The sequence below is a fragment of the Phaseolus vulgaris genome, chromosome 10 (genome assembly GCF_000499845.2).
Source record: "Phaseolus vulgaris cultivar G19833 chromosome 10, P. vulgaris v2.0, whole genome shotgun sequence".
In the NCBI taxonomy this organism is placed as follows: Eukaryota; Viridiplantae; Streptophyta; class Magnoliopsida; order Fabales; family Fabaceae; genus Phaseolus; species Phaseolus vulgaris.
In genome coordinates, this window is record NC_023750.2 from 34,772,699 (window position 1) to 34,794,308 (window position 21,610).

Sequence of the window (21,610 nt, forward strand, 5' to 3'; positions counted from 1 at the left end):
GATATTTGAGAACTCGTTTTGCGGCCTTGAGATGAGATTCCTTTGGATTTGCTTGGAATCTTGCACAAAGACACACAACAAACATGATATCCAGTCTACTTGCTGTGAGATAGAGTAGTTGTTGTGAGATAGAGTAGAGAATCAATCAACCCTCTATATTTGGTTTGATCTACCTCTTTTCCAGCCACATCAACATCCATATAACAACTTGATGGCATAGGTGTGCTAGTTTCTTTGCAACTTTCCATTTCAAACTTCTTGAGAATTTCTTTTCAATGCTTTGATTGACTTAGGAAAATGCCATCTTTGGATTGCTTAACCTGCAGTCCAAGAAAGAATGAAAGCTCCCCCATCATTGACATTTCAAACTCACCTTGCATGGCAACCACAAATTCTTCACACAAACTATATTTGGTAGCACCAAAAATGATGTCATCAACATAGATTTGGCCCAAGATAATTTCGGAAGTTGACTTCTTGATAAAGAGAGTCTTGTCAATCATCCCTCTCTCGTAGCCATTGGATAAAAGAAAGTTACTAAGCCTCTCATACCACTGCCTTGGAGCTTGCTTAAGCCCATATAAGGCCTTTTTCAGCTTGATGATCTTCAAAGCCCGGTGGTTGTTCAACATAGACTTCCTCGTTGATGATTCCATTGAGGAAAACACTCTTAACATCCATTTGGAACAGTTTGAATGCACTCATACAAGCAAATGTCAGTAGCAACCTTACAGCTTCTAATCTTGCAACTGGAGTTTCACCATAATCTATGCCTTCTTCTTGATTATAACCTTTAGCCACAAGCCTTGCCTTGTTCCTTGTAATTACCCCAGATTCATCTAGCTTGTTTCTGAAAACCCATTTGCATCCAATGATGTTCATCTGGTCAGACCTTGGAACAAGAAACCAGACATCATTTCTTGTGAATTGATGCAGTTCCTCTTGCATGGCAACAACCCATTTATCATCCTTGAGAGCTTCTTCAATTGACTTAGGTTCAACTTGTGAGACAAAAGCCATGTGCTTGAAGTAGTTAGAGACAACACTACGTGTAGAAACACCCTTCTCATCTGGCCAATGATGTTCTCCATTGAAAGATCCCTTGGAATTCTCCATTCTTTTGGCAACTCTTCCTGTTGCAGAATTTCAACCGGTTGTTTCGCATAATCAATCGGTTGTTTTTCTAGGCAGGATTCCAGCTTCTGCAAAATGATGTTCTGCTCATCTTCTTCTGCATAATCCTTTGTAGAACCCTGATCAGTATGAATGATTTCATCGAACACCACATGGACAAACTCCTCCACAGTCACGAGTCTCTTGTTGTAGACTTTATAGGCATGGCTAGTTGAAGAATAACCAATGAAGATTCCATTGTCGGCTTTTTCATCAAACTTCCCCAGATTTTCTTTCCCATTATTCAGAATGAAACATCTGCATCCAAACACTTTTAGGTGACTAATGTTTGGTTTCCTTCCATTGAAAAGCTCATAAGGTATTTTCTTCAAGATTGGCCTTATAAGCACTCTATTCATCACATAGCAAGAAGTGCTCACTGCATCAGCCCAAAAATACTTGGGTAAGGAAGATTCACTTAGCATGGTTCTTGCTAGTTCTTCAAGAGACCTATTCTTCCTCTCCACTACCTCATTCCATTGAAGAGTTCTACGTGTAGAAAAGTTGTGAAAACTTCCCAGCTTTTCACAAAAGGTGCTGAATTTTTCATTTTGAAACTCCCCTCCATGATCACTTCAAATTGCAATGATGTTGCTGCAACAAGAGTTTTGCAATCTTTTGGCAAGCTTCTTGAATGCAGAGAATGCCTCACTTTTTGTCTCCAAGAACAATGTCCATGTATACCTAGAAAAGTCATCAACAACAACAAGTGCATAAGTAGTTTCCACCAAGACTCATGGTTCTTGTAAGACCAAATAGATCCATGTGCAGTAGCTCAAGGGATTTTGAAGTGGAAACAATATTTTTCAATTTGAAAGAATGCTTGATTTGTTTCCTGACATGCTTCACATAAGTGGTCTTTCTCAAACGTGAGTTTGGGTAACCCTATTACAAGATCTTTATATATCAATTTATTCAAATGATGCATATGAATATGAGCTATTATTCTATGCCATAGCCATGACGCATCATGTTTGGAAAGAAGACAGCCAATAGATGTAGGAGAAGAGATATCTAAAAGATAAACATTGTTGATTCTTTTACCAATCAACACTACTTCCTTTGAATTGGGTAGGCATATCTCACAAGAGTTTGGCTTGAAGGTTACTTGATACCCCTTGTCACATAGTTGACTAATGCTAAGAAGACGGTGCTTGAGACCTTCCACATAAAGGACATCATGAACCAAGAAATTGTTCTTGTCTCCAATGGTGCCTCTTCCAAGAATCTTTCCTTTATTATTGTCTCCATAAGTCACATGTCCTTCTTACTTGAAATTGATGTTCACAAACTTAGATTTTTCTCCAGTCATGTGTTTGGAACAACCACTGTCCAAGTACCACATCTCCATGTTTACCATCAAGCTCACCTACAAAAGAGAAATTCAAGCAACAAGATTTGGTCCCTTTATGAATGTGGGTCCTTTGACATTAACTTTATCATGAGGAACCTCAGAATTCTTGGGAATCCATCTCATAAAACCTTTAGGAACAAAATATTTCCTAATATTGCAGAATCTAACAGAGTGGCCTCTCTTCATGCAATAAAAGCATGTAACAACCGATTGTTTCGATTTTTCAATCGGTTTTCTAGCAGTTTTGAAAAAGACTTTGAAAACTATTCTTCTTGCTCTGTGGATTAAAACCTAAACCTGCTTTTCCAAAAACACAATTTTGAGATGACAAGACATTCTCAAAGTATGATTTACCCTATGAAAGCTTATCCACAGTTTTCACGAGGTAGTGAACTTTCTTTTCAAGAGATTCGCAATTTTCACAAACAAGAGAGTCACACTTGCAAGAAGAGTTCTTGTAAAGCATTTCTAGATTTTCAAAATCATTTTTTGAATTCTCCAACTCTTTTCCAGTGCCTTGACTATGTTTTCAAGCCATTTATTCACCCCTTTCAATCGGTTGTTTAAGAGTGCCAAATGATTAGCTTCCTCATGTGTTTCTTTAAAAGCTTGAAGAAGTTGACTATAATTTTCAGCATTTAAAGAAGTACAAGAACTTACACTACTTGCATCATCCTCTTCCTTGGCCATCAAACACATATTAACTTATTCATCTTCACTTGATGAGGAGCTAGATGAAGAGACATCATTTTCAACCCAAGCAATGTAGGCTCTTTTTTATTTTGCTTTCTTTTCCTTCTTGCTTGACTTCTTCTCTTTATTTGGGCATTCAGCCTTTATGTGCCCCTGCTCTCCACAACTATAACAAGTATAATTGTTAACATTAAAATCACTAGTTTTCTTGTTGCCATACCTTTCTTTATTGGAGTCTTTGTTGCGATTCTTCTTCAAGAATTTGCTGAACTTTTTGGACATCAAACTAAGAGTTTCTCCTTTACTCTCATCACTTGAAACTTGATTGTTCTTGTGCTTGGCAATTTTCAAGGCAATGTTTCTTACATGCTTATCTTCACTCTCTTGAATGTTGAGTCTATTCATCTCCAACTCATGCTCAATAAGCTTTCCAAACAAGGAGGTTGTAGTCAAAGATGCCAAGTCCCTTGTGATGGAAGAGGGCCAAGCACAACTTCACAAGAAAGACAAAAGCCAAGACATGAGCATCCAAAGCCAAACCAAGAGCGTCTAGGGCTAAGGGCGTCTAGGCCAAAGGGGAGGAGCGTCTAGCTCAAGGTGGAGAGCGTCTAGGCCAATGAAAGGAGCGTCTAGGACCAAATTGCTAAGCCCATGGCCAAGCGAATCCATGCAGATTTGTTTATGCTACATGAAGGCCCATTAGGGGTAGCTTAATATTAGTTGTGGTGTAAATAGCATAAACTTGATTCCATGAGACTTGACCTAGATTTGCTAAAGATTTGGTCACTTTCTAGAAGGATTCTCCACATGGCCATGTGCTCCATGTGATGTAAATTTGCATTTAATTTTGATTAGCATTAGGGTTGCATTATGGTCCTCTTTAGCCTATAAAAAGAGGAGCCTACACCTGGTATTTTCAAGTTTATTGTGAGTAAAGTTATGCTTCCATTTTGTGCCAAGCTTTGCTTCTCCCTAGAACTTTAGGCTCTAAACTTCACATCCTTCACCTCTCCTTGGGCTGGCCGAACCTCCCAATATTCATACACCTCATGCACCTTCAAGACCAACACCACTCTTAGGAGGATCTTGCACACACACATCCATAGCTTCCGCACCATCCTTTACATGATTCAAGAAGAACTTCATGAATTTGCCATCATTTGGTATCATGAGCTTAGGTTCTTCATGATGAGTTGCTTTTGGTCTTTTCATTTTTAGTTCTTCTTTATTTCATGTTGCTCATCTTATTTCCATAATTGTCTTGTTGTTTTTTACATTTTATTTTTGTTTTGGTGTGCTATTTGGAAGATCCAACCGGTGCACTTTGTTCAATTGATCTTGAACAATTCTTGTGCAAATTGTGATAGGATTCCATACACCTTTGAGTTGCTGTTTTCTTTTAGGCTTTTGAGTCTTTATTGCACTTTTAATTTGGTTCATATTATGCTTTTGAGTCTTTAATTTCTGAATCCATATATGTTTTGTCAAGTCATGTTCATCCACAATGTCAACAATTCTTAGTAGTCCTTTATTTGGCTTGATTGTTTCTTGATTTTGGGTATCTTTAATTGCTTTGAATCTGCTGTTCTTTGATCTTTTGGTGCCTTTTTAATTTTAGTTTGAGTTCCTATTTGTGTTTAGATCCTACACAAATTCTATTTCACAAATTCTATTGTGTTTAAATTTTGGTATCTTGTTGTTTTTGTTTCCAGTTTCCAGAATCCCCTGTTTCAAATTTACTGTGTTGGCTGTTTTGTTCCAGAAAAATATTTTCACTCATAGGAAAATTTTGATTCTCTGTAATATGCAATTTTGAAGTGTTATAGAAAGGACAAAAAAAGAATTAGTCCAAAAGAATCAACAGAAAAAAATGATAAATCTTTTAAAATCAGTGTGCAAATCTGAGGCGCTACAGCTGGCGTAACTGAACACCAAAATTGAAAAATTTATTAAAAAAAATCGGTGCATGCGTTTTGAGTGATTCCAAAGCCAGATTTTAGCTAAGATCTTGAATATCTTGCATATCAAATTTCAGAATCATATCTTAAAAACACAGCTCAGCATAAATTGGGGAAAAACAAGTTTCTGGTCCACAACAAATTTTCCAGTGGTGCTGTTTTTTATTTTGTAATCTAATTCTAGTGCCATTCTTAGGAATTCTTTTGTGTGTCTACCTTTAATTGAGTACCTTTTATTTGCTTGCTTAATATTTCTTGGACCTCTTTCTAGTTGTCATAATCTAACTCCTTTTGGTGGTACTGTTTTATTCAATTAAATTGTTTCTTGCTTTTGTTCTTTGACCTCTAATTTGGTGCTGGAATTTATTCTCCTTTGGTGCTTAATTGAATGGAAACTTGACTTGGGTAAGGTCTAGTCTTTTGATAGGTGCTGGAATTGGAGAATTAAGACCTTCATTCTAAGGGGAAACAAAGCCAAGGCCGAATCAAGCTTTCTTGAAAAACACTACAAACACTTGGAGGGCCAACAAGCAAAGACAACAAGGAAGTGCATTTAGCAAAAAGAGGATCAACAAAGGGAGTTTTCTTAATTTCCTTGCAACTTAATTTGTGTTAATTACTTCTTAATTACGTTATTAGACGGTGAGTGTGTCTTCAAGGGCTCCAAGTGTCCAAGAAGCCTCACCTAGGGCCGACTAGTATAGAACTCTTTAATTAGCAATTGTTAATTGTTTTTAGTTGCTTTTCTATTGTCTAATTAGTGAAGCTTTGTATGTGTGGTTTTTCTTTGTTTAAGCTTTTGTTAAAACCGTCTAGCTTTGTTAATTAATTAGCTTGCATTATTTTCTTGCATTAAAATCTGATTTCTCAACTTAATTGTGTTCTAAGTGGTTTACTAAGAGAAAGCTTTGTGTGAAGACATTGGGGGATAGTTTTTGGCTAAGGCAAAGGCTTGGTATTTAAGTAGTCCTTTGTGACTCACCTCCCTTACCTGGAAAACTACCTTCTTTGACTTTCCTAAGTTTTCTCAAGGTAAAATACTTGTATACACAAAGCTTTAGCCATGTCTTCTTCTTCTCATTCTACAAAGTCTATTGGAAGTGAATTAAAATCTTTAAAAACTCTTTTGAAAGAAGTTTCACAAACTGTGCAATCAATTGCATATAGACAATTGGAGAGTGAGACTAAACTTAATGTTTTGACTAAAGCAAAGGATGAGAAGTCTCACATTCTAAAAAAAATTACCTTCTCATGCATATATCTCTAAAGATCATGATTCTTTTGGGGAGGGAAGCATTAGAGTAAATGATTATTATCAAGCACCCCCTAGAAGACATAGAAGAGATAGAAAAGAACAAGAAAACCCAAGAGAGGTTAGGGTAGAACAACCCCATTTCCATGGAAAATAAAATATAGAAGCTTGCCTAGATTGGGAAATGAGGGTAGAAAAATTGTTTGCTTCCCATAAAGAAAGAAAGGAAAGAAAAATACAAAAGAAGAGAGGGGAAGTCGAAAGGGAATCTAAAGAAAAAGAAGAAAAAGAAAAGCATGAGAAGACCCTTGAAGAACAAAAGGCGTGGGAGAAGAGTGTTCCTTCCCACAAGGTCATTCAACAAGACCAAAGATTTAAAAATACCTTTGAAAATATGTGTCTTGTTGAACAACCTCAAAGCCTTAACTTTTGTAAAGGAACACTTGCAAGCCTAAGTGAAAAAGAAGAGTCTTTAAAAGAAGCTTGCATAGATAAAAATGAAATAGATTATTTCTCATATGTGCTAGGATATCACCAAGTGAATGTCAAGTTTTTTATAAGCATCTACAAAAACAAATTTTTATGTGAAGTAGGGCCTAAAGAAACTTGTCATGTCTTATTGAGACAACCATTGCAAAGTGTACAAATCCTTAGAAACAATGGTTGTCACAACGAGACTATCCTTACACATAAAAGAAAAAGTCTTCATGAAGGAGAACTCATGGGACAAATTAGAGTTGATAAAACTCTAGAGCTTTTAAAAGGAAAACTTTTGTCCCCCATGAGAAAAGAAGTTCAAAGACATTACCTTAGGTACAATTCTTGTTTTCAAACTACACCCAAGGCAATGTCTCATGAACTCTATACTCCTTCACCTTTTGCAAATGATCCTTGGGAAGATACAAATTTCATATTAAAACTCCCTAGGACAACAAAAGGTTTTGATTCAATTTTCATGGTTATGGATAAACTCTTCTCTAGAGAAGTGATACATCTTCATGGTTTATCCTCAAGCATAATGTTGAATAGAGCTTCAAATTTTGCAAACCATGATTTGAGGATTTCCTTTGGAAAACTTGCAACTAAGTTGCACACTTTAAATTCTTATCATCCTCAAACACAAGGTCAAAATTCAATTGAAAATCTAGCTCTTTCTACTATGCCTAGAATAATCATAAAGGACAAACACAAGTCTAGAGATGAGCATACATACCATAAAGTAGTTCACAAAACTACTTGTATTTCTACTTTTGAGGTTATATGTGGGCTAAATCATCTTTCTCCTTTTAAGTTGTTACCATCTCCTATAGGATTTATGCCTAAAGAGAAAGTAACCACAAATGCAAATTTCAAAATGCATAAGATGATAGAGAACACATACAACAATCAAAAGAGAAACATTGTCCAAAGTTGCCAAAACCAAAAGAAAAACAAAAATGGCAACATAGTAAAATTGATTTTCAAACTAACACATATGCTTTATTTGATGATTTATATAGGTGGACGTTTGATCCAGGAGGACAAGCTTTGGCGAAGCAAGAGGCTGCTATCCGAGATCAAGTCTGTAAATCTGAGGATAGATCTTCTCAAGAAGGAGGAGATGATGGACACCATCCAACCACACTCATCCCCCTAGTTGAAGAAAAAAAACTTTGGATTTGAGGACAAATCCTTTTTCAAGAGGGAGGGGATGATGGAAGAGGGTCAAGCACAACTTCACAAGAAAGACAAAAGCCAAGACATGAGCATCCAAAGCCAAACCAAGAACGTCTAGGGCTAAGGGAGGAGCGTCTAGGCCAAAGGGGAGGAGCGTCTAGCTCAAGGTGGAGAGCGTCTAGGCCAATGAAAGGAGCGTCTAGGACCAAATTGCTAAGCCCATGGCCAAGCGAATCCATGCAGATTTGTTTATGCTACATGAAGGCCCATTAGGGGTAGCTTAATATTAGTTGTGGTGTAAATAGCATAAACTTGATTCCATGAGACTTGACCTAGATTTGCTAAAGATTTGGTCACTTTCTAGAAGGATTCTCCACATGGCCATGTGCTCCATGTGATGTAAATTTGCATTTCATTTTGATTAGCATTAGGGTTGCATTATGGTCCTCTTTAGCCTATAAAAAGAGGAGCCTACACCTTGTATTTTCAAGTTTATTGTGAGTAAAGTTATGCTGCCATTTTGTGCCAAGCTTTGCTTCTCCCTAGAACTCTAGGCTCTAAACTTCACATCCTTCACCTCTCCTTGGGCTGGCCGAACCTCCCAATATTCATACACCTTATGCACCTTCAAGATCAACATCACTCTTAGGAGGATCTTGCACACACACATCCATAGCTTCCGCACCATCCTTTACATGATTCAAGAAGAACTTCATGAATTTGCCATCACCTTGATTCTGAGATAGCCATGACTTTTGGTTACCAAGATCAATAAAGACATTTGAGAATCTTGATATTCAACTCCTCGTTGTCAAAGGCCTTTCCAAGACTCATGAGATGATTGACAATGTGAGCGAATCGTTTTTGCACATCCGCAATTGATTCTCCCTTGAGCATTCTAAACATCTCATAGTCTTGGATTAGAGTATGTTTCTTTGCCCTCTTTACATTGTTCGTTCCTTCATGAGTTACCTCTAGAGTATCCCACATCTCCTTAGAAGATCCGCATTGAGAGACCTTGAAAAACTAATCAGAATTTAAGGCAGAGGTTATAATATATTTTGCAATGCAATCAAACTTTGCTCTTTTGTTTTCTGGTCCATTGGGACCAAGGCTTTCAATAGAAACACCATCCTTTTCAAGCTTAGGAATAAAAGGGTCATTTTCAATTGCATCCCATATTCCTTTATCAAGAGATTCAACAAAGATCTTCATACGTACCTTCCAAAATTGGTAATTCAAACCACAGAACAAAGGTAGTCTGTTTATTAATGCACCTTCCCCAAAGGGTAATTTTTTCAGCCATAAGAAAAAGATTTCTAGGATCAAACTTGAATATTTTTCAAGTACCAAGCTCTTGATGCCAATTGTTAGAATATATGGCCTTAAATAAGCCAATTGTTAGAATATATGGCCTTAAATAAGAGGGGGTGAATTTTTTATGAAAGATTTTCGCAAACTTTGAAGGTATAATGAAGTTCAAAGCAGAATCGAAGATTTAGAAATCTAGAAAGCAATCAATTAAAATTGTTTAAGTTAATTAACATAAAATCAATCGGTTGTTTTTGCCATTCAACCGGTTGTTTATATCAGCAGAATTAAAAACAACTTAAAAGTAGAATTTAAATGAGTTAAGGGTAAGAGAAAAGCACACAAACAGTTTATACTGGTTTACTCTTATCCCAAGAGCTACATCCAGTCCCAGAAAACCACTGGGTATCTACTATGCAATCAAAATCCAGATTACAAACACACCACCAAAGAAGTGACCTTGAACACCTCAAGACACACACTTCCTTTGACATACAAACACCACAGAAATCAGAACACCCTTTGATTCTGCACTTACACACCAGTATTCATAAATATAATAGATTCAGAAAAGGATTACACCTAATGAAGATCAAATTAAAAGATTATAGCAATCCTGTTCCACTTCTTTGAGAAAACCCAAAATGCTTGAATGAAAATCTTGAAAACTCAAATTTGTTTTCACTCTTTCACCAAATGTCTCATAACTATTATCCAACTTTAAGAGAGTATAACAACCTCCTTAAATACTTCAAAAGTTGTTAGAAACTTTTAAAGCAGGAGCCTATTCAGTTAGAAAACATTTAAAGCTGATTTGCAAACATAACAAAATTTTTGTTATGGATTTTCAACAAACAATCGGCTGAATTCTCGAAACAACCGTTTGAATTGGTTTGACAGCAAATTCAACCAAGTCAACCAATTTCAAACCCTTTTCAAAAACCTCTAAGTGATAAACAACCGATTGAAATGACAAAACAACGGATTGTTTTTCCACTTCTTCATAAAACAATCTTTTTCAAAAAGGTTTTGATTCCAAACTCTTTTAGATTCAAACAAAGAGTGGATTTTGAGACATCAAAGCTTCAAGATCATCCTTGATCAACAAACTAAACACAAATAATCTTCTTCAACTTTTCCCACCAATTTTAAAAAGGAGTCCACTTACAAACCGAGGGATTCTGAACCCTCCACTTCAAACCCTAAATCACCTACCAAAACCTCAAGTAAAAAATGTTTTAAATGTTTAGGTTTTGGTCACATAGAGGCCGATTATCCAACCAAACGAACCATGATGGTTAAGGGGGGTCAAGTAGTAAGTGAGCATAGTGATACATCTTCTAGGTCTAACTCCCCCTCCCCTTCCAAAACCCCTAGTGATAATATATGTGAGATACCTTGTGAAGGTGAGTTATTGGTGATAAGGCGAATGTTGGGAACAATTCCAAAACCTTTGACAACCAAAGAGAAAATATTTTCCACACCCGCTGCCTTATCAACAACAAGTTATGTTCCGGGATAATAGATGGGGGTAGTTGTTCAAATGTGGCAAGCACAAAAGTGGTAGATAAACTTGGATTGTCTACCATCTCTCATGCCAAGCCCTATAAACTTCAATGGTTAAGTAAGGAAAGTGAAATCATGGTTAATAAACAAGTCCTCATAACTTTCACAATAGGAAAGTATAAAGATGAGGTTTCATGTGATGTTATGCCCATGAAAACAACCCATATTCTTTTAGGGAGTCCTGGGCAATATGATAGACATGTTCTACATGATGGCCTAACCAACCAAATTTCTTTTACCTTCCAAGAGAGCAAGGTTACCTTAAAACCCCTCTCTCCCAAAGAGGTTCATGAGGACCAAATAAAAATGAAAAGCAAAAGAGAAAATGAAAAGGAGCAAGAAAGAAACAATGCACCGAGTCACCAAGTCTCATCTTTAACCACTAAATCCATCATGTTGACTCGTGCCAAGCTACAAATTGCACCTCCAAGGTGTCATTCTTCCTTATCTTTTTCATTCCCAAAGGATTCTCCTTACACACCATGTTGGTTAACGAATGTCAGGAATGATTTTTACACACCTTCTAAAGGTTTTCACCTTCTAAGAGGATTTTTTTTAAAAAAGCATTGTCATTCCCAAACAATCTTTCCCAACATGGTCTCTATATAGAACCTCATTTTTTGAACTCCCTACGCTTCAAGAATCTAAGTCACGTTTGCCTATCTCTTCTTGCACTCTCTTATATGATTGCAAACTTACTTTGTTATATGCAGGGGTACTAAATTCGTGGTCGAATTCTTTCCAACTTGAAATTCTTCCTACTAGTCTTCTTAAATATTTATAAAAATGTTGTAAATAAGTTTGACACACATGAGGGGTCCAAATAGTACAATAAGCATAGAGTAGGTTTAAATAGCATAATTAGGGGGTGAAGACATAAGAATGGGTCCATAAGAAGTCCATTAGGGTAGAAAGGAAACCTAGTTTCTAGAATGTGTGTGATGGTGCGGTTTTGACCAAAGTCAAACCCTAAAACCGCACCAATTCTCCCTTCCCCATTCTACCCTTTAAGCTTGCTCTCCAAGGCTCATAAATCTACAAATAGGGAGGCCTACCTCATCTATTCACAAGTTGAATGAAGAGTAAAGTTACTATACATAAATTGTGTTAGAATTGTGAGTGAGTGAATCTCCTCCTAAAATTGGTCTTATCCTGTGAGTGTTGTGAGCTCTCAAGTGGCAGCAACTTCACTTATCTTGGATTCAATTCACCATCCAAGTGGCGTGCTCCATTCACAATTCCATATCTCCTAAGTTTCCTTATCTTTTCATCGTTTTCCATTCCATTTCCATTTCAATTTTCAATTCCAAAATATGTTTTGTTCATGTTTTTGCTCATTTTAATTCCAATCGGTCCATATTCTTGCTCACCTTGTGTTTGTTAAATTTTCGCACCATATTTGACATGAATCTTCACTTTTAATTGTATTTTTCCTTTGGCACTATGGAAATGAACCTTCACATCTACTTAACACTTGTTAAGTTAATGTCTAATGAGAATTTTCCTTAGGCTTTTCACACCTTTAATTGTCTTAAAAATCCAAATCTAAAAGTGTCACCAAACAAATGAACAGTCCTAAAATCAACTCACATCAGTATGTAAAGGAGGGACTTTTATTTTTTATATTTGTATCAGATTGTTGTTGAGTATATATAATGTTTGCAACCACTCATTCATTGATCATTTACTTATTATTACTTTTAAACTTTATATTCTTACCATGGACTTCATCATAATTTTATCTCAATTTCAGTTGCAATGTTTAACTATCCTTTTTATTTATTTAGGAATAAAGATTCTTTAAAACTCTTATTTTTATTCTATCTTACCAAACTATCTAAAATCTTTTTGAAGACTGGAAAGATAAAAGACAAAATATTATGTTGGTAATTCCTCCTTAATTTAGTGAGAGACCATGACCAATGAATATTGGTAATTGATCCATTGAGTATATTCAATGATGGATGTTCCAAAATGTTGGAATTGTATCTCTCTTTAAAGACTTTGAAGCTCAACCTATAAAGTTGGAGATAGTATTTTTAAGGTATCCATTATCTCTTTATGAAGAAGTCTTCCTCTCATTCTCTATATAAAGGGAACTTGTGAAGAAGTGATAAAAGCAAGGGAGAAGAGCAACATAGAGAGAATAGATATCCATCATAGTGTGAGATTAAAATCCTAGTGAGATGTTAGAAAGACTTTGTATTTCATCCTTATTAGATGAGATTGAGTTTTATCCTCAAAGAATGAGAGAAAAAAATATTGTAATCCTACTTTCATAGTGGAGACATTTTCTGAACTAGGTTTCATGGGTTTTTATTTCTCAAGTTGATGAGGTTTTCCTATGTTAAAATTTTCGGTGTTATTATTCTATTTTGTTCTATTTTCTATTATTTGCTTATTACTTCCACAAGTGTCTATTTTGTATCTACATAAAAAAAAAGAATTAGTTCTGATTTTTCCAACATATTAAACATGTTGAATAATGAGATAAAGATGTAAATATATAAAAAAATGAAGATAAAAAAAGTTTTAAGCTCTTTCCAATTTTTCCATGTGATCTTTGTTTAATGTTTGTTTCAGCATACCAGGAAAGAGAAATCGAAAGAGATATGGTCACGCATTAGGATTATGATGATGGTGCATGTCTCAACCCAACTCCTTAACGATCATTCCCAAACATGATTAATTCTATCATATTTACTAATGGTCTCTCACCCGTGACTTAGTCCTACCGACTCAAATTTTAAATTGTTTATCTATTTTAAATTTTGTGGTCTCTTTATCAAATTATGTACTTAAAATTATTATTATTGCTTTATTCTCTTAGTTTTTTTCTAAGGATATATCATACATTAACAAATAATGATGAATTCGATTATGGTCATCATTAATTTATTTAATAATAAAATTAAAAAATGTAATACAATTGTTGATATTTAAAAAATACATAGAAATAATGATAAAATTAAAAAAGAAATAAGGATAAACAAGCGTTGTTATGCTATTGATTAAAATAAAAAATGATGAGGTCTCTGTATTCAATAATAATAATAATAATAATATATACCTATATATATAGGAAATTACCCTTTTAATTGTCATTTTATTTTATTTTAATTTTGTCTTTCTATTTATGTATCGTTCGGCCTACTTGACCTGTTCAGTCAAACAAACCGACCAGGACATGCTAGGAATATTAGTCTAAACAATTGGACCCTTGGCCCATAGTATCTGGTGAGCATTTCGTAACTCTAGAAATTGGCCCAAACGTGATAAGGCCAGTGTTTCTAAAAAGAGCGTCCACCTCTCACTTTTAGTAATATTAAATACGACCCAAACACCAAGGAAATATATCATCTGTTTTGAGTTGGTTAGAAAAGAACATTCCTAGACAAAGATGATACTCTGCAACTGATGTACTCCCGAAATATAAGGAAGAATCTAAACGGACAACATACTCGATTATGGATATTGGACGACTACTATAAAAGGGTCCCGAGACCCTAAACACCAGGTAAGTTGATTTTGTGTTGTTTACACTACATTATAATATATAAGTGTTCTCACTTACTTGATCTTCAGAGTGTAATCTACAGGTGGAACACCCTCTATTGGAGAATTTAAGAAGTTTCGAAGTCATAGTGGCAACAAAGACAGAATAAGGAAGCATCCACCACCAGTTCCCAACCCAGGTCAGTCGGACAAAACATTTGGCGTCCACCGTGGGGTCAATAAAACCGATCCTTTTAACACACCAACACAAGAGCAGCAAAACCAACACACGAGATGAGAAATACCAGGTAACGAACCCAGGTGCCCGACGGAGATGAAGCCCCCATGTTGCATCAAATTATGGAGATGATGAGGTCCCTTCAGCAAGCTAATGAGGATCATCGCGGGGAGCAAGATCGCCTTCGCGAGCAAGCCTGAATCAAGCAAGAGCGTCTCCGGGAGGAAGCCCAAACTAAACATGATCAGCTTAGGGAAGACTCACGGGCTGATCAGATGCAGTTGAGAAATGAAGCACGAGATGAACAAGAGTGGTAGAGAGAGAAAGCTCGAGTCCACCAAGAACATCTCCTAAGGGAAGTAGAGGCTTCTCGTAGGATGATGGAAGAAACTGCGTGGGTAAACGAAGAGTTGTAGAAGGCCAACAACGAGATACGAAGGGCCATGCACATGCAACAACGACAAACTGTTCGAGTTCACTCTCCGGATTCGTCCTCAAGGGATGACCCCCAGCCTTTCTCCTGACAGATTATGGATGAGCTGCCATATTTTCTCACCCCAAAGATAACCCCTTTCTTCAGGGTAGAAGACATTGAGACCCACCTAAAGGAGTTTAGGGATCAGATCATCATCTTAGGGGGGTCAGATGCTATTCGTTGTAAGATGCTCATGGGAACGTTTACGAGAACGACCCTCCACTAGTTTAGCAGTATTCCAGATGGGCATATAACCCGCCTTCCCGACCTATTTGACGTTAGACAGAGAGAGGGTGAATCTCTGAAGGATTACCTAAATCGTTACTGCACTTTCTCGGTTCGACTCCCAACACCCAATAAAGATATGGTTGTTGTTGCTTTCGTAAAAGGCATGTAGGCAAGCCCTTTCAATGACTCCCTTATTTGAAATCGGGCCGAATCCATGGTCGAGGTTAGGGAATGGGCAGTTGCTCACATAGAGGCGGAGGAGGCAGTCATAGTAAAAGATAACAACTCTCAGCCCAAACAACGAAGGCATAAGGAGAGTTTGATTAGAGGACCCGTCACAACATACAGGCTCGTCCTCTCCACACTCAACTACTTTAACTAGCTGTTTGTGCCTTTTGCTTAAACCTCCAGATTCTCATAATTCCTTTTTTTATGTGGATGGTGTAGATAGAGGTTTCCTTAAGAAGTTCCTTTTTGGCCTATGGATAAAGGGATGTGTAATCCATTTAGGAAAAGTTTTGTACAAACACACGAAGAGACTAAACAAAATGGTATCAGCAAGAACAAATAGAAATTTCAACCAAAAACAAGTGAAAAAAATCCCAATCTCAGAAATGGTAAATGAAACACCAATGTATCTCAAGCACAGAGTAAACTCAAGAAAAATAGAACGAAGAGGAGATTGCACATACCCGATAGCCAATGTGACAGAGGAGGCAGTAATACAGAGGACACGAGTTTTTCTCTTAAGCAAAGGCACGAAGGTAGAAATGAGTCAAAAAAGTGTTTTTTGCCAATATAAAGGACTTGAAACGATATCAAAAGAAGACTGTGATGTTAAGCCACATGTACGCCTCTGAGATGGCCATTACGTCCAAAGACACTTCGAAACTCGTGCGACACCTACCCTTTGACAAAACATCTTGTCACTTGACGTCACCTCTTTGTCTCATCATAGCCTCTTCACCTTGCTCTGCTCGGCTTGAGGCTGGAGGGTTGTGTCCCGTTCGGCCTGCACGTTAGTCTAAATGATTGGGCCCATCAATAAGGAAGTATCTGGTGAGCATTCTGTAACTCTAAAAATTGGCTCAAACGTGATAAGGTCCAGTATTTCTAAAAAGAGCGTCCACCTCTCACTTTTAGTAAAATTAAACAGGGCCTAAACACCAAGGGAAGATATCATCCGTTTTGGAGTTGGTTATAAAAGAACATTCCCAGACACTCTGCAACATACTCGATTATGTACTTGGTTAGAACAGATGTACTCCCGAAATATAAGGAATAATCTTAACGGGCAACATACTCGATTATGCATACTGGACAACTACTATAAAAAGACCTCGAGACCCTAACCACCAGGTAAGTTGATTCTGCGCTGTTTACACTACACTGTAATATATAAGTGTTCTCACTGACTTGATCGTCGAAGTGTAATCTACAGGTGGGGCATGCTCCGTTGGAGAATTTCAGGAGTTTCGAACTCATAGTGGCGACAAAGACAGAACAATTTATATTTTATTTTGTTATTTTAAAAATATATGAGAGGAGATATTTGTCATTTTGTGAGCAGTTTTAATTTTATATAACAAAAGAGATAACATTATTTTTAAATTAAAAAAAAATTCTAACTAAACATTGTAGAGTGAGGCTTGTTGAGGAGCATTGCATAATTGCATCGTTTTCTATTTTCATATTCAAAATATGAGAAGTCGTAGTTTCCTTCCAGAACCATGAAACCAACTATTAAGTGTTGTTTTTCAATTATAAAGTAGAAGATGAAAATGCAATGTCTGAATTTACTCTTTTTTATTCATTTATGCATGTCTTTGACATTGTATGATGACAATATTGTTATTATTGTGCTGACACAAATAACGTCAGAAAATACACGAAGACAACAAATTAACCAAACTTATAACAAAACTATTAAAGAAAACAACAACAAAAAAAGAATAGTAGGATTTTGTTCATTGAATAAAAAATTGAAAGGGAAAAAAGTATCACATAAAAGTGTGCTGGTGGAAGTGAGAGGGGTTAGTCTATGAGAAAGAGCTTAGGGAGAAAAGGGGAGGTGCATTAGTCTATAACCGAAAGTAATGAGAAAATGGATCGGGAGAAGGTAAAACAAACAAGCGAAACACTTATGTTTTGGGATTTGATTGGGAGGGTTAAGAATAAGGGGTTGGCAGTGATAAAGGATATTAAGGGGAAGTGGTTGATGGTGGTGATAAAGGATAGGAACAATTTGACTAAGTCTCTTTGTAGGTCCAAGACAAAGAAAAGATAAGCATTAATTAAAGATAATAATAATAATAATAATAATATAACATTAGAGTAAATAATAATAATAATAATAATAATAATAATAATATAACATTATATATATATATATAATTTTCTAAAACTAGTATTAAAAAATTATGCAGTAGTTATTTTTAAAATAAAAATTATTTAACTACTTAAAAATAAAAAATTTATTTAATTATTCATTTTATTAAATAAATAAATTAATTCTTATTTATTAAAAACTAAAGTTGTCCAATTAAACGATGATTTACCAAATTATGTGTAACTTTATATAATGATATAGAATACTTTTTATTAAAAAAATATTTCTATTACTTAAGAATATATTTTTTCTCTAATAATAATAATAATATTTTTAAAAAGTGAACATGCGCGTAAACGTATGAATTTTCAATAATAATAATAATTTAATTATTATAATAAATGACTAACATTTATCATGAAAACAATTAAAATAGTTATTTAATGTAAGTCAATAACACATATTAAATAAATTGTTTAATGTTGTAACAGAAAATTTTCAGAAACAGTTGACACTTGAATTTGTTGTTTTTTCATTAAGTAATAAATTTAATATATGTTTATAAACAAACATAACAACAAAAAGCTTTTTAAGAATGACTGTTTTTTTTTTTTTGACCGATACTCTTTCGTATTTAAAATTTGTTGAAATGGTGCCCCGATTCAGCTACTTTATAACTATATGTTTCTCGGTGGAAAAATGAAAACATTTATTTATTTATTTATTAATATAAATTTAAATAAATTATCTATAGTATTCCTTAAATTTTCTTATCTAAAAATATATAAGAAATTTTATATTAATTAAAGATAAAATCAAATCATTAATGTAATGTAAGTAGATGCAAATTTTATCTTGATTTTATAAGGTTGAATAAGACTTATGTGTCATTCTTGATATTGGACCATTCATTAATCATGGTAAAAAAATAATTAAATAAAAATTAAATATAAAATAAAAAATAATTAGTCACTATATTGATTAAATTAAATATTATTTTAAAAATTAAAAAAATTATTATTTTTATTATTAATAAAAAGTTATAAAATAGTTATAAAGTCACTATATTGATTACACGTTAAGACTTTTTGGATGTCTATATAAGTAACAGTAGAATCAATAGAATATGCAGGTTAGTGAAATACATATCTTTGTTGGTTTATTATCTCATAAACACGATGAAGGTATTAGTGACAGTTGTTGTAGGGTTGATGATTATGAAGATGGTGCAAAGTGAAGGAGATGTTGATGGGATTTTGGGTGGTAAGAAAACAGTTCGCGTTACAAATGATATGACAAATGGCATTTCTGTGTTTCTTCATTGCAAATCGAGGGATGATGATCTTGGAGCACGTGTTCTTGAGATTGGACAGTATCAAGAATGGAGTTTCAGAAATAACATTGGTCACACCACTCTTTTCTGGTGTAACCTGCAAGCACGCAATGTTCAAAACCATTTTGAGGCTTACAGTTACAAAGAAGATAGTGCTGTGTGTGACCAATGTTACAGAAGCTTGAAGGATGATGGATTATACTTCTTTAATCAGTACGAAAAAAAATGGGAGAAGAAAGCTGCATGGAATATCCATGCTTTCTGAAAACTTCATCTGTATACTAATTTCTGTCATATCAAATAAAATATCATTACACCATTTATGAAACATTAGACTTCATCACATATATACAAATATTATCAATCACTTTTTTTTTTATCAACAATAAATTAATAAAATAAAACAAAAACACTTAAGGGTTACAAGAATTTTGTGATGTGAGTTTTAAAAAAATAAATCATATTAAAAAGTATCTTGTAAAATATTATAAAGATGATCGTATTTTAAATCATGGTTAATTAAAATTGTGTTAGACAATTGTTGTTAGAACAGGGTTACTTTAATCCATGTTTCTGAAATTATAACATTTTTTTGTGTTAAGTAAAATTAATCTTGTTCATGGATATATAACATAAATCACCACCACAAACCAAAACTTATAAGCGGTTGATATTTAAGTTATAAGTTACAGTTTTAAAGTATTGTCTTTAGAAACGAATAAACCACATTAAAATAAGTAATAATAAGTTTGATTTAAAACTGTACCGTCCCGTATCCGGGCGTTGACTAAGTCAAGTTCAAAGTCAACTGCTGGAGAGACAAAGTCAACACAAGGCGTCGCCTTGGTGGAGAGACGCCAAGAGGAAGCGTCGCCAAGGCAAGGCGTCGCCTAGGTGAAGGCGTCGCCCAACCAGGGCGTCGCCAGATCAAACAGTGCTAAAGTAAGGCAATCACGGTGTGGTTCCCCGATACCCATGGGTAGGAAAGACCATGGAGGGAGCGACGCCGTGGGAAGGCCTCAGGTCCCAATAGCACGGGGCAGCGATAAAGAAAAGGAAAAGGTGGCTTCAAGGCCATAGTAATAGTACCAGTGAAGGGCAGCCTGACTCGTGAAGTGCTCCTGCAGCCCCAGAGACGCCCGTGGGGCAGATACGACTCAAGAGGAAAGTCACGCCCAGGGCAACCGGGTGCAGAGTACAAAAGGAAGGCAGATACGCTCTCAAAGTAAGTGACTAGATACTTGGGGGCATGAGTTGGCACCCAAAAAGTCACCCCTAGCGCAGTAGCACTCTCAGCAGGAGGACTCACACGTAGAAACGTCCCCAGATGGGCAGAAACGCCCCCAGATGGGGTCACGGCGTCGTGAGGCCCTCCACGTGTACAACAGCCGTGTCAGAATGGAAACACCCTTTGGTCAGGTGCCAGGTAATTAAGAGTCATTCAATACAGTTTCCCCTTCGAGCATTCAGGTACTATAATGGCTCCCGAGCGTTTCAACGTCTTAAATGCGCTACGTTTTCTAATTAAACGCTTTAATGAGTGCGTTACGTTTGTGATTAAAAGCGCTTTAAATGCTTGGGTAGTTTAAATAGCGCGGAGAATGTTGGAAAAAGGGTTGGAACTTTCGGCAAATTTACCAGAGAACTCTCTAGTTGCTTGCTCGTGCTTCAAGGTTACGTACAAGCGACTGGGGAATATTTTTTGCCTGAAAGAGACAACACACACATATACACAGTTCTTTTACCACCTTCAGAGTGCCATACGCGGTGCTCAGACACGTAGGTGGACAGTTTTTGGTGTTTCTTGCTGGCTGACTTGAGCGTCGGAGTGCACACGGCCGCTAGGGCGCCTCTTTGTCCTCTTTTTTGCAGGAATCCACAGGCAACCAGTGGGAAGGAGTCCCTAGTTGACGGTTGAGGTCGCGCACGAAGACGTCCCCGTCAACCGGACGGAACATTTGGCGCCCACCATGGGGCCGATATAAAATATCAGTCCCATCACAAGTTCGAGAAAATTTACCAAGTTACAGTGACGTTGAAGGAGGTTCGAGTGACAATGGCCCCCACCAGACGAAGAGCAGCACGCGCAGCCCCAGCAGACCTATCCATGCAACAGGTCCTGGAGATAATGAGGGGGTGCAGCAGGACATGGCGGATTCGAAACTGGAACAGGAACGCATGCAGGCAGACCTCGATGCCTCGCATGAGCGGAACGAAGAGCTCCACCGTGTGAATGAGGAGTTGCGCCAGGGCCTGAGAAACGATCGGAGGCGGCCGGGACAGGACGAGATGGAGAACCATTCCCCACCAAGGGAGTTTTCCACTCCTTTCTCGCAGGAGATCCTGGACGCAGCGATCCCGAACACGTTCGCGGGACCTAAGGTAATCTTCACCGGGATGGAGGACCCAGAGACGCACCTTGCTGCGTTTCACACACAGATGGTCCTGATAGGCGGTTCTGATGCTGCCAAGTGCAAGCTCTTCATGAGCACCCTGACCGGGATGGCTATGGACTGGTTCATTAGCCTCCCAGAGGGCCATATCACATC

At 36.4% G+C, this 21,610-nt stretch overlaps 1 protein-coding gene across 1 annotated transcript; it reads left to right on the top strand.

Moving 5' to 3' along the window:
- Positions 1-18,906: 18,906 nt before the first annotated feature.
- On the top strand, positions 18,907-19,326 carry LOC137817974 (self-incompatibility protein S1-like). The gene has a single exon (XM_068621199.1). The coding sequence runs from the start codon at positions 18,907-18,909 to the stop codon at positions 19,324-19,326; it is 420 nt and encodes a 139-aa protein (XP_068477300.1).
- Positions 19,327-21,610: the final 2,284 nt, after the last annotated feature.